The sequence below is a fragment of the Cornus florida genome, unplaced genomic scaffold, assembly GCF_030987335.1.
Source record: "Cornus florida cultivar Cherokee Brave unplaced genomic scaffold, ASM3098733v1 CherokeeBrave_3.0.0_Hap2_Chr03, whole genome shotgun sequence".
In the NCBI taxonomy this organism is placed as follows: Eukaryota; Viridiplantae; Streptophyta; class Magnoliopsida; order Cornales; family Cornaceae; genus Cornus; species Cornus florida.
Genome location: NW_026775573.1, coordinates 32,438,580 through 32,457,310, shown reverse-complemented (window position 1 = coordinate 32,457,310; position 18,731 = coordinate 32,438,580). Strand labels below are relative to the sequence as shown.

The 18,731-nt window shown below is 37.5% G+C and overlaps 2 protein-coding genes across 2 annotated transcripts; one reads left to right on the top strand and one right to left on the bottom strand.

Annotated features, from left to right (window-relative positions):
* Positions 1 to 929: 929 nt before the first annotated feature.
* LOC132301389 (uncharacterized) lies at positions 930 to 1,949 on the bottom strand. Its single transcript, XM_059798647.1, has one exon. The coding sequence runs from the start codon at positions 1,947 to 1,949 to the stop codon at positions 930 to 932; it is 1,020 nt and encodes a 339-aa protein (XP_059654630.1).
* A 7,518-nt stretch (positions 1,950 to 9,467) lies between these two features.
* Positions 9,468 to 9,959, top strand: LOC132301388 (uncharacterized). The gene has a single exon (XM_059798645.1). It carries the CDS (start codon positions 9,468 to 9,470, stop codon positions 9,957 to 9,959), a length of 492 nt encoding a protein of 163 aa, XP_059654628.1.
* Positions 9,960 to 18,731: the final 8,772 nt, after the last annotated feature.

The window sequence follows — 18,731 nt, the reverse complement described above, 5'->3', positions numbered from 1 at the left end:
ATAAAGCCTTTCATCCTTAAATCATCAAGTTGCTTCTTCAATTCTTCTAATTCAATCGGTGCCGTACGATACGGTGCCATAGAGATTGGTGCGGTACCAGGCATCAAATCAATAGCAAATTCCACCTCTCGGTGTGGAGGCAACTCAGTCAAGTCCTTCGGAAACACATCCAGAAAATCACGCACAACTGCTGGATAATCAACCCCATAAAACTCAACGTCATCGTCGACTAGCCAAGAAGAATGTCTGCCGATCTCGACCCCTAACACCATAAAATGAATGAGTGAGAGGATCACACCGATCTCCCACAAAACAGAAACAATCCCCATCCGGGGTACACACTGAAACTCTGCCCCTGAAACAATCAATGACAGCTCTGAAGGATGACAACCAGTCCATCCCAAGAATGACATCAAATCCCGTTATCTCGAGAAGGATGAGATCGAACTCAAGAACACGTCCGGCAATCGTGATGGAACAACTCCTACAAACTCTACTAAGAGTAACTGAACCCCCGATAGGCGTGTCAACACAAAGCGGTCTGTCTAACTGACTGACCTCTAAACCCAATGCCCGTGCAAATGATGAAGCAATGAATGAATAAGAAGCACCAGAATCAAACAATACACGAGCCCAAGAATGGGACACAAGAAACATACCCCTAACAACTGAAGGACTGGATGTGACTCGACTGGAGTGAGTGCAAACACGCGACCCTGGGTCCTCTGCCCCTGGGAACTGCCTACCTGATAGCCAGACTGCTGAGTAGGTACACTCGAAGAAGCTCCCCTACCAGGTCGAGAACTCTGGGCTGACATAGCTGGCTGAGATAACTGAGGTGGTGGTGGTGGTCGAAACCCTGACTGAACTGTGGCAGACTGCATCTGCCTCTGCTGTGAACCTCCACCTCTGCCCAAACCACTGCCCCGCTATGGACAATCTTTCACCCTATGGCCCTGCTGGCCACACCCGAAACATCCACCAGACGCCACCTGAATCTGAGTACACTGGGACTTGTGATGCCCTGGCTGCCCACACTTGAAACAAATCATCCGAGCTACCTGTGTCTGAGTGCATTGGGACTTGTAATGTCCCAACTGCCCGCATCTGAAACAAGTAACATTCGGTCTAGAAGACCCCATGGACACTGAAGCTATGGGTGCAGATCTAACTGGCTGCTGTCCCCTGAACCCTGACTGCTCATGCTTCTGCTTCTTACTTGATTGACCTTTGAAGAAAGTACTCATACCCCTGTTATGCTTGTAGGACTCCCTGATAGCCTTGTTGTCCTTACTCTCAGCCTCAACCACTAAGGCCTTTCGCACTGCTTTTGCATACTCTGTCAGTTTTGAAGCAGCTACAATTGGCCTAATGGTAAGATCAAGGTCATTAACAAATTTCTCTATCTTTCCTTCTTCATCATTAGCAATTCCCGGTGCAAACCTCAAAAGTGATGTAAACTTGTTTTCATACTCTGTAACTGTCATACTTCCTTGCTCTAACCCATTAAACTCCTTCTTTAGTTCCCTCCGCTTAGGCGCTGGAAAGTACTTCTCATAATACAATTTCTTGAATGTAGCGTATGTCATAGTATCCAGATTATGGGTGTGAGAAACGGTCTTCCACCAAATCTCAGCATCGCCCACAAAATTGTAAGTCGCTAATGTGATCTTCAACTTATCCGTTGCCAAATTCATGGCATTAATATGCTTCTCCACCCTATCCAGGAAACCGTCCGCAACAAGCGGATCTGGACCACCCTCAAACAAGGTTGGCATCAACTTCACGAACCTGGCAATGTGAGAAAAAGTATCATCTAGCTCATTTGTCTTCGGAGGTGGTGGTGGTGGAGCCGGTGGTGGCACAAACTGTGACGATAATGCACCTGTCGGTCGATATGCATCAAAAATAGCCTCTTGAATGGCTAACCTAATTTGTTCCCTATTCATCTAAAAAGGTGGATCAACAGTCCCCCTCGCTTGTCCCCCTCTTGGTGGGACCAAATCACGCAACAAGATATCTTCCTCAACTTGCTCCTGATCCCTTTCCACGGGATTGGAGCTAGAGCTTTCCCCGGTATCCCTTCGTGTTGCCATGACGCTATAAGAAAAAGGAAACAGATCAAAAATGATGACACTAAAATACACACGAGAACGAAGTCCTCACACGAATGACTTGACAAGAATGGAAACACATAAGCACCTTTCATAGTCCCAGAATACCCAACTAATGATAAACATGATCATGCTAATCATACACAACAACATTAAGCACTTAGCACGTAGTCATATAAGCAGTTAAACAAATAAGCACGTATTTCAAATAATTAAGCACCTTAACACATAAGCATATAAGCATGCCATCACGTAAACAATTAAGCAAGTAAGCAAATAACTCAACTCCCCATGCAATCCTAGGTAAGCCTCTACCCGTCGTCTTAATGGTATTCGAACCATGGCTCTGATACCAAATTTGTAACGACCCAAATGGATACCAAAATAATAATAAAAATCTATAAAAAATTTCGGCATGACCTCCGCAGAAAATGTCTCTAAACAACCTGTTGAAATACAAAAAATAAATAAATACAATGGCCTCACTGGGCCTTAAATCTAACATATCCTGTCCCAATGCAATATACATATATTATATCACATCTCCAAAGTGACTACATACATACAAAATCCCATTCCTCCATCTCATCCAACAAGGAACATACTTTGGTTACATCAAGTTACAGTACAAAAAGCGTAGTTATAATTTAAAAGTCCATGGCTTACAACATTACACTAATTAAACTAAAGTTTTACGAGTTAGTTAATATTACATTTACAAAATATTAGAGAGTTTTAATACAAAAGATAGCAAAAAAATAAAAAAAAAAAATAAATAAAATAGGTCTCCGTGCTCGTCTAAAATCGTGGTGGATCGTCGTCCGCCACCTCTTTTCCATGTCCTGAAAAATGTTAGAAATAATGGGGTGAGCATAAGCTCAGTAGGAAGTGTCTAAGACACACTTCTTATATCCCCGTGAATCCATACAATGAATAGATAAAAAAGTGAAAGGGATCATGCTATAAGGAAACACACACTCTCAAATACAATAACAACTATGTAACAAACACCACCCAATCACAAGTTTACCACAATGTCATGAAGTGCAATATGCAAATGTTACTCCCCATTTTCCGAAACATTTCCGTTTCAACTTCCAAAACCGTTAGTGTAATCCGACCCAAGGCACCTCCAAGGCGTCACGAATGGAGGGTTGACTAACTATCCACGACCATAAGGCACCTCCAAGGCGTCGCATCCGGCCTAGTTAGCTCAACCATGATCCCTTCTAGACTACACTAACACCATGGACCACTAGGCACTTCCTAGGCGTCCGGTTTTCGCATCATTTTCTTTCAAAGCAATAAATAAATAAATAAATACATAATCTTAGGACATATAACATGTCAACACCAAACATGCTCAATCACCGTAATAAATCTAGTCATATATATGAATTCAAATAATACATGGAACACATTTAGCATTTTAGTTAAACATGCTTCAACCACAAACTAGATAATCAAAATTAGCATGCTTAGGATCAAATTTAAGGGGCAAAATTCACAAAAAGAGCTAAGAAGTTGTAGATTAGAACACCCCTACCTCAATGGAAGTGAAAACTCCCAAAATCCCCAAATCCAAGCCTAAGAACCCTAGAATTTTGAACTCCCTAGAGTGCACCAAATGATGATTGGCTCCTATCAAATTGAAGGTCTTAACGAGCTTAACAACTTTGCTTCACCATGTTCTACCAAAATCCAAAAGATTAAAGCTAGATCAAAGTTTGAAAGTTGCAAAAAGAGAAGAAAAATGAAACTGCCGAGAGGGGAAAGTGATATAGCCGAGAGAGAGAGAAACCCACGTTTTTTTAATGGCGTTATGGCCTTTCTGCAATGTTAAAAGCATGGGTGGGGCCCACCTACTTTTTAAAAAAAATCTTAACTTTAATATATATAAATACACATATATATAAGCATAACTATTACACCTTCAAATTTGTTCCTACCTACCATGGCCACCATCTAAATCCATAACCATCATCCTCTCTCTTCCACTCATAAACCCAAATCTCTAAAATTCATCAAAATTTGTCTATTCATCTGTCATGGTGGCTTATTAACTTGATTTTCTTCAAAGGAACAAAACAACAGAAAAAGAATAAGGAGATGAAAGATTTACAGGTGTAATAAGATCTTATGAACTGATATATGGTGACAATAGAAGACAGAGTAGAGATTATTTTGAGAATGAGATTGATAAATTTTAGGAATAGAAAATGAAGGGTATGTAATAAATATAAGGATAAAAACGAGAAAAAGAGGTCAGAATGTAAACAATAGAAGCTGATGTAGCCAACCACGTCAAATTCGGGGATTCCTTTTCGGTTCCCCTGTCATTGCTCTTCTCTAATTTTCTCAACCCATTAGTTAAGCCTTTGGCATCGGTCTCCGAATTATTCTTATCGAGAGCCTTCTCAAGTTTAAGCCTTCAGCATCGGTCTCCAAAGTATTAGTATCGAGAGCATTCTCAAGTTTATCTTTGACGGATAAAGCATAGGCAATCTCATCACCCTCAATTACAATTTCAACAGGAGTAGCGATTGAATTTTGCTCAAAATTAATTTCTTGAAAATTACTAGTTGCTTCAAAAAAATCATCACTATTCTCCTCCTTGTTGACAAACTGAGTCTCTTTATTGCAATTTTGATATTGTTGATATAACATCTCCTGATAACTTGGCGGTAATCAACAAACTTTTTATCTTTGACCATGATTGTACAGGCTGTTTTTTTTGTCAACTCTGGTTAGTTTTTACCTGTTCCCACCAAGCTGAAGTACCTTTCTTAAGCATTATTGCTACAAGAGGAACTTGCTTGTGCTCTCGGGTATATCAAAAAACTCGAGAAAGCACTCAACTTCATTAAGCGAATCCAAGACATCCTTAACACAAAAACTAGAGATAAAAGTAAGTAAATCAAGTTTTTCTAAAACTTAGGATTGTCTGGATATTTGTAGTTTTTATCACGTCTCCCTCTGAATCCATAGTCTTCATCACCGGAATAATCCGCATAGACTAGAGGCCTACGTGGATAAACAAAAACATAACCCAAATTTGGTTGGCTATGAGACACATCGTCTGCGTGAACAATTTCAAAACTAGTTGTTACGAACCAATCTTGTTATTTTTTTTTTTTATAAGTAAAAATGTATTAGAAAGCGTTTAAAAGGGAAACGCGTCCCGAGAGCTGTACAAAGTGGTAATTGTTATGAAGACACGGTGTTGGTTTCTTGTTATGGTGGTCCTGACCATTGAGACAGTTGCCAACTTAATCTTAATTGCCGTCCTTTGTCATCTGTTTTCTGCTGCCACAAAAGCTGGAACTGGGTTCTTGTGGCTCGTAAAGAGAGCTAGATTGAAGATATTGAGAGAATTTCTATTGGGATACAAGTTGTGCTGGAATCAGTGTTGCCGTTCTTATCATACTCTGCCAAATTAGTTTTGCAACTTCTTATCGCTACTCTTTTTGATCTTCTCTTATGGTGATTTTTGTGTTCAGTCAAGAGCTTCTAATTTATTTTGTCAAGTGGATTAGAAGTTTCAAGGAAGTAGTTGCAATTCTATTGAAGAAAAAAATACAGAGTTGGTTTGTATCATCAGCAAATTTGCAATCCTACTATACTTTGACGATGTATTGTTGGTTCAAACATATTATCGTTCACTTATTTGCTAAACCACCAAGACCAGAGGAACTTTAATTTAAAGTAATGTCCATATAGTTCTATGACTAAACGAGTTGGATTTGATATCAAAATTTAAAATACTTTATTTTCACTATATTCAATTTAAGTATGTTTTTACCTTAATCTTGATGGGATTTTGTTGAGGATTGAATAGCTCGTGCATAGTGTAACTTCAATTTCGGAGTGCTAGTTGATGTTTTCATCCTTTTTTTTGGATATAACAACCTCATTTGCTCATAGCTGATTAAATAAAGGTGGCACTCAAGATGGATTGAAGGGAATATATCGAGTAGATGTTGATCTCCCGGCAGATGATTGGGCCGACATATCTGATTTCTATGATGCTTATTTTCAATACTGGCCGTTCTTATTTTGCTTATTGATTTAATAAACTAATATCTTCGAGGCTTTTTTTTTTTTTTTTTTTTTTTTTTTTTTTTTTTTTTTTTAACATTAATAGAAATTCTAAAAATTCTTATTTGCTCAATCACATAAAAAGTGGATCTTGTTATGGAATACTGGTAGTGCTCGGGGATCAGACTGTTTGCCTTCTCTGTTGTCATTATAAACTTCGTTTATTATTTGTTTGCTGTGTTAAATAGCTGTATTGGGCATTTGGTACATTTATCTCCCAAAATAAAAGTAAAGAGTAATTTTCATTTATTCGAGCACTTCCTCTGCAAAGCAGACATATAGGTTGACCAGTGACAAAAAAATAAAATAAAATAAAAAATGGAAAGGCGGGGAAATGAAAATCAGACTGGTCCACCTGGTGGTGACATGCATATCATCTTCAATCCTGGGCATTATTGATAGTTTTATCCTAAAATTTTGAAAATGTGAAATATTACTGCCAGAAAAATCTTGTACTCGGAAGCTTTGAATTTCTTTGAATGCTATGGAAATATGACCATCCTTCTAAGCTTCTCTGAAAATTTAATTGGAATTTGCAGAATTTTTTTCTCAATCAGTAATTTTGCGCATGGTTCAAAATCAGGGAAAAAAAAAATATTGATTTTCAAAATTTCCTCAAAACTTAAATCTTTTTCTTTAGAGGAGATTACTGCTGTTTTTAGTGAGAAAAATCAACACTGGTACCTGGACAGCTTGACAGGTGGTTTGATCCCAGCAATAATGGGGTGAACAAAGAAGCAAGACAATTGAATCATCTTATTGAAGAGGCACTACAAGGCACAGATATCCGATTGCTTGATCTAACTCATTTGAGTGAGTTCAGAGCAGATGCTCATCCTGCAATTTGGTTGGGAAAGAAGGATGCAGTGGCAACTTGGGGTCAGGTCTGTATGCACTGGTGCCTACCAGGTGTTCCTGATACGTGGGTTGATATTCTGTCACAACTGATCCTTTATAGCTCGGAAATGGGGTGATGAATGGTGAAATGAACACTATCAAGTTCGATTGAGATTTCCAACTTGCCAATTCCAACGAATGCTGCAGCGAATTGTTCAGCAGTCACTCCCAGTGCACAGATCAGATCAGGATGTGAGAAGTTGGTAGTCCCACGAGTCAGGTTTCCCTGTCAATTTGAATGCTAGTATGCATTCAGGGGAGGTTGACCTTGTTTATAATTATTATGCTGGATCTGTTTCTTCTTCTTGTTGTGTGTGTGTATTAGTGTGTTGGCGAGGCATGCAGAAAAGGTCGGTCGAAGGTGAGCTAGCATTGGAATGATCTCAAGGTTTCAAGTTGAAACTTCAATTTTTGAGAATAAGTCATCTTTATCATTTTTTTTTCCTGGAATTTTGTTGTTCTTCTCCAAACTAGTTGAGAACTATGCTGTTAACTGTAATTTTTTATTTATTTGTCCACATGAATACAGTACATTTCAAGTCTCCACTTTGGATGAGTTATTGCAGGAGTTTTTAGTGATATTGTTTCCCCTTAAAGTTACAGATTGCTCTGTTTTTTTCTTTCTTTGTTGGATTAATACATGAACTTGTAAATCTGAAGCAGTGGCATTGAACTTCTGGTCATTTCATTTTATGCAGTCTGATTCTTGTGTGATTGTGATTTACAAAAACGAAACAAGTGGTAAAAATTATATGGTGTTATATGATAGTTTGGGTCTTTTTGTTTGTTTTTTGGTAGGGGTAAAGTTTACCATATTTATTCCAAGTAAAATTTATAAGTTTTATTATTATAAATTAAAATGTTCATATTTCAAAGCATTTGAAATGAATGGAGAAGTCCAATTCAAAGCTTATACCTGATTTGAATATTCAATTTTAGTGAGACCCATTTCAATGTGATTTTTTTAATCCTTTTCTAATGCCTTTGTTTGTAATTTCTATAGATCTTTTTTCTAATTTTATTTAACTTATTTTTGATCCAAAAGTGGCAACATAAGAGAACGAGGTAGTGAGCTGTGTATTGATGAGGACATGGAATAAATATTTTTTATTTCATCTATCCATAAACATAATAGCAAATGCAATTGCTCATCTATATTCATTCAATTAAAACAACTATAAATTTCAATTCGACATGGTTGATATACAAATAAAAGTCTTTGTAGAGGAAATTTCAACACCTGTATTCAATAAAGTAATTCCTAAAACGCAAACTTTCCATTTTTAGTCAATTTTGTAAGCATTAATTTATCAAGTATTTTAAAAAAATAAAAATAAATTCTCAGCAATTTAACTTTGTAAAGAAAAAAAACGCTCTTTTAATTTGTCCTTGGGAATTTAATTTTGAAAAAGCACATTGTGTCATTAACTAATCATAAAAACGAAATGACATTTTTACAAAATCATTCATTCCTGTATAATTCAAATCATTTAGTAAAAACGTTGAATTAGGATCCTCATCAATGATTACTAATTTTTGTAAGTGCATTTAGTAAATAAAAATCAATTTTCATGTGGCACAGTATTGTTCACTAAATATACACATTAATTTTAGTAAAACTAATCTAGATAAATTAGAATCCCCTTCACTTATTATCGATTTACGTTTGAATAACAAACAATTTTCATGTGGTACAATAGTGTTCACCAAATATACAAATTGAATTTAGTAAAAATGTACCTAGATAAATTAGAATCCCCTTAACTTATTATTGATTTATATCAGCGTATTTACCGAATAACAATTTATAAAATGCTGTCCTTATTTTTTTAATTTTTTTTTTTGTTTTTGTTTTTTTATTTTTTAAAAAATGTACCGTGACTGTTACTATCCAAAGGTTTTGTTTATATATAAAGGTGTGAAATCAACTCAATTAATTTTGAATATGTTATCGTGATGATGGTAAGATATTTGGGTGTTGCTGTGTTTCTCTTTTGACAATTTTCATTGTAAAGTTTTGACTATTGTTTCTTTACAAATTTGAAACTTGTTTTTCAATTTTTTTTTGTTCCGCTTCAAGATTTGTATGTCTACGCCAAGACCCCAAAAGGACATAAACCCATAAAGAATGACCATCAAACCCTAAGCAAACTCACTGCGTGTACCTAATAATGCTGACTCTCAATCTGAACATTCCAACCAGATCAAAACCTCAATTTCAACCTCAACCAACCATCAAACCCTAAACAAGGGAACTCTCTTTACCTAATAATGTTCACTCTCAATCTGAACATTCCAACCAGATCAAAACCTCAATTTCCCCAAAAACCTCAACCAACCCATCAACAAAAACCTCAAATGGCGCTAAGGGTTCATCTCCTCTCCCCCCAAATCCCCTCACAAACCCTAAAATCCCAAACCCATCGTCCTTTCCCCTCCACAACCCTCCAAACCCACACCCCCAAGATCCAAATCTCATGCGCCAACAGCATCAGTGATGCAGAGCTTGCATCAGATTTGGCCACAGAACTTGAAAAGATGAGCACCCATTTGGTGCAGAGAGAGGAAGCCATGAAGAAGAGCAGACAAATCTTGTTCACAGAGCTGTGTCAGTACATGGGTTCGAATTCTGAGGAAGTGAAGAAGACATGGAAGAAGATGAGTGATGAAGACAAGTGGGTTTTGGCCAAAGGGTTTGTTTCGGATTGGGGTGTCAATTTTCATCCATTGTCTGCTAGGTCTGTCAAAGATATGGTTGAGGAACACTTGGTTGAAGACAACCCATCTTTGGGTTCTTCACTGTTTTTCCCTAATTTTAAGAAAATGATGGGGTTTTCACAAAGCAAATGAAGGGTGAGAAATTTATGTGGGTGTGTTGCGGTTGGAAATTGAGATAGGTGATATAATTGTCATTTGTTCTCAATTAGAGAGACTTCAATTTGGGGTTTCAAATTTGAAAAATCTACTTTTTTTTATGAGAAGTTGCAGATAGGTTGATAAATTATTAAAAATTGTGGAGAAAAATTGGTTAATTTTGATGAATTTGGGGGAGAATAACCTGCTTTGAATGAATTTTTTTTTTTTTTTTTTTTTTTTAACTGGTAAATTTTGGAAGATTATTTGCTCATGAAATCCAACAGAAAGCAGCTGGTGCGTCTCCAATAATTTAAATTATTTATTAAGTAGTTAAATTTGTTTAAAAAACAGGTCTCTCGAAATTTATTTGTTTTATTAATGATTTTCAGGAAAAAATGTTGAGGTTCAAGCTGAACGCACAATGAATGTATGAGGAATATTTGTATCTATATCTGTATATATCAAAAAAGAAAAAGTGGACAGAAAAAAGGAGGGGAAAAAGTGAAGTGACATTATTGCTTTTCATCAAAACTTTGTGACTATTAATTTGTATTATAGAGTGAGGGATTTTAATTTCTATAAAATACAGTAAAATAAAATTAAATTTAAAATTAAAATTCTTCATCAAAACTAGAATGTCTCATTAATTTTCTTGGATTGCACCCTACCAAAAAATAGAATAAAAGAGTGACAGATTCTCTTTTTGAGTGTCTCTTTTATCTTTTGTACCTTCCCATTCATGCCCAAAAAAAATAATAAAAAAAAAAAAATGAAAGGAAAAAAGAAAATGAAATTGAGAAAAACAGAAAGAAAAAAAAAAGTAGAAAACTATTGAGAGGTAAAAGTTGGATGTATTAATTAAAAGGGTAAAGTGCACTAAACTCCCTAGAAGTATGACCCAATTGCAATAAACCCTCCTGAAGTAAGTAAAATCCCCTTAAAGTATGATTGTGTTGCACACAAAGATAATCCGTCTGCGGCTGTTAACGGAAAAAGGAAATGACGGTTTAACCATTACTTTGAAGAGTGTCGTTTTAGTTCTATTTTGCTGTTGATGGCTATATAATATGAGAAACAATAAAGATGCGACACCTAACCTTATCAATAACATCACCCAGCAACATTTGATGGCGCTAAACATATTCCATCGCAATCAACAATTTGTTTTCCTTGCTCTCAGTTCTTGGTTCTCAGTTGTATTTGACAAAATTATGGCCATTGAATGTGAATTATATATACAAATATATATATACATATACATCCCTCATATCTCTCTAACAACATTCACCGTCCCATCCATGGCTGCCACATCCACGGTCTGTCCATGGTTGTCGCCAACACTACTCTCTCTCCCCCACAAAGAATATTCTTCCCTCATAACCACTTCCACTGCCCACGGCCGCCACCATACTCGCCCTATCTCCAACCCACCTCTCTTTTTTTTTTTTTTTTTTCTCTCTCGTTATCCTCCAACTCAAGCGACGACAAGAACTTCGAAGAGGTGGAAAATCATTCAACGGAGATTTGCTTTTGTTGACAAGATCGATCCAAAGAACTCCAATCCAACGCGAAAGATGTGGCAACGACCGTTGAAGCCTAGGGTTTGAAAACCCATTTCTTGTAAAAGTAACTTCACCATATGATCAGGGAAATTTTTTTTTTTTTAAATCCACCATATGTGTCAGTAATTCTGTTCCTTCAATCATCATCATCTTTTATAACAAATTCACATCCTGATTCAAATCAACCCTAAGATCATTGTTCTTCGCCGAACTCAAGACCGATTCCTTGCTTGCAATTTATAGGTTCGTTCTCAGGGTATGATGTTGTCAATGGAGAAAGACAACGTCCATTCCAAACATCACCGTCAATGGAGAGAGACTCATCACGCACCAAATCCGATCAACCCCAATTTACAACCTGTTTTAAATTGAAACCTATTTTGATATTCTGATGGTATTACTCTACACTTTTCCTTCATCGATCTCTTCCAATTTCTTGTTGGCGCCAAAAATACTAGTGAGGAGGTGGAGAGACAAAGGAGGGGCGGTGACGGCCGGATGGACATGGCTACCACCAGTGGATAGAGAGAGAGAGAGAGAGAGAGAGAGAGAGATAAAGTCACCTCGATATGAAAATTTGAGTTAGAATTGCTGAAAATCGATACTGAACAAGAGGAATTGCTGAGACTGAAAGTTAGAGCTTCGAATTTTGGGATTCTCTGGTACGAATGGGATATATATATATATATATATATAGTCTTTAACTATTGTTATAAGGGTATATATGATATTTTATATTTGGGTAAAGTGCACTAAACTCCCCTGAAGTATGAACCAATTGCAATAAACCCCCCAGAAGTAAGTAAAACCCCCTTAAAGTATGATTGTGTTGCACATAAAGATAATCCGTCTGCAGCCGTTAACGGAAAAAGGAAATGACCGTTTAGCCTTTACTTTGAAGAGCGTCGTTTTAGTTCTATTTTGCTATTGATGGCTATATAATATGAAAACCAATAAAAATGTGACACCTAACCTTATCAATAACATCACCCAGCAACATTTGATGGCGCCAAACATATTCCATCGCAATCAACAATTTGTTTTCGTTGTTCTCAGTTCTTGGTTCTCAATTGTATTTGACAAAATTATGGCCATTGAATGTGAATTATATATACAAATATATATATATACCTATACATCCCTCATATCTCTCCAACGACCTTCACTGTCCCGTCCATGGCTGCCACATCCACGGTCTGTCCATGGTTGTCGCCACCACTACTCTCTCTCCCCCACAAAGAATATTCTTCCCTCATAACCACTTCCACTGCCCACGGCCGCCACCATACCCGCCCTATCTCTAACCCACCTCTTTTTTTTTTTTTTTTTTTTTTTTTTTTTTTTTTTTTTTTTTTTTTTTTTCTTTCTCTCGTTGTCCTCCAACTCAAGCGACGACAAGAACTTCAAAGAGGTGGAAAATCATTCAACGGAGATTTGCTTTTGTTGACAAGATCGATCCAAAAAACTCCAATCCGACGCGAAAGATGTGGCAACGACCGTTGAAGCCTAGGGTTTGAAAACCCATTTCCTATAAAAGTAACTTCACCATAGGATCAGGGAAATTTTTTTTAAAAAAATCCACCATATGTGTCTGTAATTCTGTTCCTTCAATCATCATCATCTTTTAGAACAAATTCACATCCTGATTCAAATCAACCCTAAGATCATTGTTCTTCGCCGAACTCAAGACCGATTCCTTGCTTGCAATTTATAGGTTCGTTCTTAGCATATGATGTTGTCAATGGAGAAAGACAACGTCCATTACCAACATCACCGTCAATGGAGAGAGACTCATCACGCACCAAATCCGATCAACCCCAATTTACAACCTGTTTTAAATTGGAACCCATTTTGATATTCTGATGGTATTACTCTACACTTTTCCCTCATCGATCTCTTCCAATTTCTTGTTGGCACCAAGAAATACTAGTGAGGAGGTGGAGAGACAGAGGAGGGGCGGTGACTGCCGGATGGACATGGCTACCACCAGTGGATAGAGAGAGAGAGAGAGAGAGATAGAGTCACCTGGATATGAAAATTTGAGTGGGAATTGCTGAAAATCGATGCTGAACAAGAGGAATTGCTGAGATTGAAAGTTAGAGCTTCGAATTTTGGGATTCTCTAGTACGAATGGAATATATATATATATATATATATATATATATATATATATATATATATAGTCTTTAACTGTTGTTATAAGGGTATATATGATATTTTATATCTGGGTAAAGTGCACTAAACTCCCCTGAAGTATGAACCAATTGCAATAAATCCCCCTGAAGTAAGTAAAACCCCCTTAAAGTACGATTGTGTTGCACACAAAGATAATCCGTCTGCAGCCGTTAACAGAAAAAGGAAATGACCGTTTAGCCCTTACTTTGAAAAGCGTCATTTTAGTTCTATTTTGCTGTTGATGGCTATATAATTTGAGAACCAATAAAGATGCGACACCTAACCTTATCGATAACATCACCCAGCAACATTTGATGGCGCCAAACATATTCCATCGCAATCAACAATCTATTTTCGTTGCTCTCAGTTCTTGGTTCTCAATTGTATTTGACAAAATTATGGGCAATGAATGTGAATTATATATTCAAATATATATATACATATACATCCCTCATATCTCTCCAACGACCTTCACCGTCCCGTCCATGGCTGCCACATCCATGGTTGTCGCTACCACTACTCTCTCTCCCCCACAAAGAATATTCTTCCCTCATAACCACTTCCACTGCCCACGGCCGCCACCATACCCGCCCTATCTCCAACCCACCTCTTTTTTTTTTTTTCCTCTCTCGTTGTCCTCCAACTCAAGCGACGATAAGAACTTCGAAGAGGTGGAAAATCATTCAACGGAGATTTGCTTTTGTTGATAAGATGGATCCAAAGAACTCCAATCCAACGCGAAAGATGTGGCGACGACCATTGAAGCCTAGGGTTTGAAAACCCATTTCCTGTAAAAGTAACTTCACCATATGATCAGGGAAATTTTTTTTTTAAGAATCCACCTTATGTGTCTGTAATTCTGTTCTTTCAATCATCATCATCTTTTATAAGAAATTCACATCCTGATTCAGATCAACCCTAAGATCATTGTTCTTTGCCGAACTCAAGACCGATTCCTTGCTTGCAATTTATAGGTTCGTTCTCAGCGTATGATGTTGTCAATGGAGAAAGACAACGTCCATCACCAACATCACCGTCAATGGAGAGAGATTCATCACGCACCAAATCCGATCAACCCCAATTTACAACCTGTTTTAAATTGGAACCCATTTTGATATTCTGATGGTATTACTCTACACTTTTCCCTTATCGATCTCTTCCAATTTCTTGTTGGCGCCAAGAAATACTAGTGAGGAGGTGGAGAAACAGAGGAGGGGCGGTGACGGCAGGATGGACATGGCTACCACCAGTGGATAGAGAGAGAGAGAGAGAGAGAGAGTCACCTGGATATGAAAATTGAGTGGGAATTGCTGAAAATCGATGTTGAACAAGAGGAATTGCTGAGACTGAAAGTTAGAGCTTCGAATTTTGGCATTCTCTACTACGAATGGGATATATATATAGTTTTTAACTGTTGTTATAAGGGTATATATGATATTTTATATTTGGGTAAAGTGCATTAAACTCCCCTGAAGTATGAACCAATTGCAATAAAACCCCCTGAAGTAAGTAAAACCCCCTTAAAGTATGATTGTGTTGCACACAAAGATAATCCGTCTGCAGCCGTTAACGGAAAAAGGAAATGACCTTTTAGCCCTTACTTTGAAGAGCGTTGTTTTAGTTCTATTTTGTAGTTGATGGCTATATAATATGAGAACCAATAAAGATGCGACACCTAACCTTATCAATAACATCACCCAACAACATTTGATGGCGCCAAACATATTCCATCGCAATCAACAATCTGTTTTCGTTGCTCTCAGTTCTTGGTTCTCAATTGTATTTGACAAAATTATGGCCATTGAATGTGAATTATATATACAAATATATATATACACATACATCCCTCATATCTCTCCAACGACCTTCACCGTCCCGTCCATGGTTGCCACATCCACGGTCTGTCCATGGTTGTCACCACCACTTCTCTTTTTCCCCCACAAAGCATATTCTTCCCACATAACCATTTCCATTGCCCACGGCCGCCACCATACCCGCCCTATCTCTAACCCACCTCTTTTTTTTTTTTTTTTTTTTTTTCTCTCTCGTTGTCCTCAACTCAAGCGACGACAAGAACTTCGAAGAGGTGGAAAATCATTCAACGGAGATTTGCTTTTGTTGACAAGATCGATCCAAGGAACTCCAATCCGACGCAAAAGATGTGGCAATGACCGTTGAAGCCTAGGGTTTGAAAACCCATTTCCTGTAAAAGTAACTTCACCATATGATCAGGGAATTTTTTTTTTTTTTTAAATCCACCATATGTGTCTATAATTCTGTTCCTTCAATCATCATCATCTTTTATAACAAATTCACATCCTGATTCAAATCAACCCTAAGATCAATTTTCTTCGCCGAACTCAAGACCAATTCCTTGCTTGCAATTTATAGGTTCGTTCTCAGCGTATGATGTTGTCAATGGAAAAAGATAACGTCCATTACCAACATCACCGTCAATGGAGAGAGACTCATCACGCACCAAATCTGATCAACCCCAATTTACAACCTGTTTTAAATTGGAACCCATTTTGATATTCTGATGGTATTACTCTACACTTTTCCCTCATCGATCTCTTCCAATTTCTTGTTGGCGCCAAGAAAAACTAGTGAGTAGGTGAAGAGACAGAGGAGTGGCGGTGATTGTTGGATGGACATGGCTACCAACAGTGGATAGAGAGAGAGTCACCTGGATATGAAAATTTGAGTGGGAATTGTTGAAAATCGATGTTGAACAAGAGGAATTGCTGAGACTGAAAGTTAGAGCTTCGAATTTTGGGATTCTCTAGTACGAATGGGATATATATATATAGTCTTTAACTGTTGTTATAAGGGTATATATGATATTTTATATTTGGGTAAAGTGCACTAAACTCCCCTGAAGTATGAACCAATTGCAATTAAACACCCTGAAATAAGTAAAACCCCCTTAAAGTATGATTGTGTTGCACACAAAGATAATCTGTCTGCAGCCGTTAACGGAAAAAGGAAATGATTGTTTAGCCCTTACTTTGAAGAGCGTCGCTTCAGTTCTATTTTGCTGTTGATGGCTATATAATATGAGAACCAATAAAGATGCGACACCTAACCTTATCAATAACATCACCCAGCAACATTTGATGGCGCCAAACATATTCCATCGCAATCAGCAATCTGTTTTCGTTGCTCTCAGTTCTTGGTTCTCAATTGTATTTGAAAAAATTATGGCCATTGAATGTGAATTATATATATAATATATATATACATATACATCCCTCATATCTCTCCAACGACCTTCACCGTCCCGTTCATGGCTGCAACATCCACGGTCTGTCTATGGTTGTCGCCACCACTACTCTCTATCCCCCACAAAGAATATTCTTCCCTTATAACCACTTCCACTGCCCACGGCCGCCACCATACCCGCCCTATCTCTAACCCACTTCTTTTTTTTTTTTCTCTCTCGTTGTCCTCCAACTCAAGCAACGACAAGAACTTCGAAGAGGTGAAAAATCATTCAACGGAGATTTGCTTTTGTTGACAAGATCGATCCAAAGAACTCCAATCCGACGCGAAAGATGTGGCAACGATAGTTGAAGGCTAGGGTTTGAAAACGCATTTCTTGTAAAAGTAACTTCACCATATGATTAGGGGAAATTTTTTTTTAAAAATCCACCATATGTGTCTGTAATTTTGTTCATTCAATCATCATCATCTTTTATAATAAATTCACATCTTGATTCAAATCAATCGTAAGATAATTGTTCTTCGCTGAACTCAAGACCGATTCCTTGCTTGCAATTTATAGGTTCATTCTCAGCGCATGATGTTGTCAATGGAGAAAGGCAACGTCCATTACCAACATCACCGTCAATGGAGAGAGTCTCATCGCGTACCAAATCCGATCAACCCCAATTTACAACATGTTTTAAATTAGATACCATTTTGATATTCTGATTGTATTACTCTACACTTTTCCCTCATCGATCTCTTCTAATTTCTTGTTGGCGCCAAGAAATACTAGTGAGGAGGCGGAGAGACAGAGGAGGGGCGGTGATGGCCGGATGGACATGGCTACCACCAGTGAATAGAGAGAGAGAGAGAGAGTCATATGGATATGAAAATTTGAGTGGGAATTGCTGAAAATCGATGCTGAACAAGAGGGATTGCTGAGACTGAAAGTTAGAGCTTCGAATTTTGGGATTCTCTGGTACGAATGGGATATATATATATATATATATATATATATATATATATAATCCTTAACTGTTGTTATAAGAGTATATATGATATTTTATATTTGGGGAAAGTGCACTAAACTCCCCTGAAGTATGAATGAATTGCAATAAACCCCCTAGGAGTAAGTAAAACCCCCTTAAAGTATGATTCTGTTGCACAAAAAGATAATCCGTCTGCAGCCGTTAACGGTAAAAGGAAATGACCGTTTAGCCCTTACTTTGAAGAGCGTCGTTTTAGTTCTATTTTGCTGTTGATGGCTATATAATATGAGAACCAATAAAGATGCGACACCTAACCTTATCAATAACATCACCCAGTAACATTTGATGGCGCCAAATATATTCCATCGCAATCAACAATCTGTTTTCGTTGCTTTCAGTTCTTGGTTCTCAATTGTATTTGACAAAATTATGGCCATTGAATGTGAATTATATATACAAATATATATATACATATACATCCCTCATATCTCTCCAACGACCTTCACCGTCCCGTCCATGGCTGCCACATCCGCAGTCTGTCCATGGTTGTCGCCACCACTACTCTCTCTCCCCCACAAAGAATATTCTTCCCTTATAACCACTTCCACTGCCCACGGCCGCCCCCATACCCGCCCTATCTCCAACCCACCTCTTTTCTTCTTCTTTTTTTTTTTCTTTTTTTTTTTTTTTTTTTCTCTCTCTCTCGTTGTCCTCTAACTCAAGCGGCGACAAGAACTTCGAAGAGGTGGAAAATCATTCAACGGAGATTTGCTTTTGTTGACAAGATCGATCCAAAGAACTCCAATCCGACGCGAAAGATGTGGCAACGACTG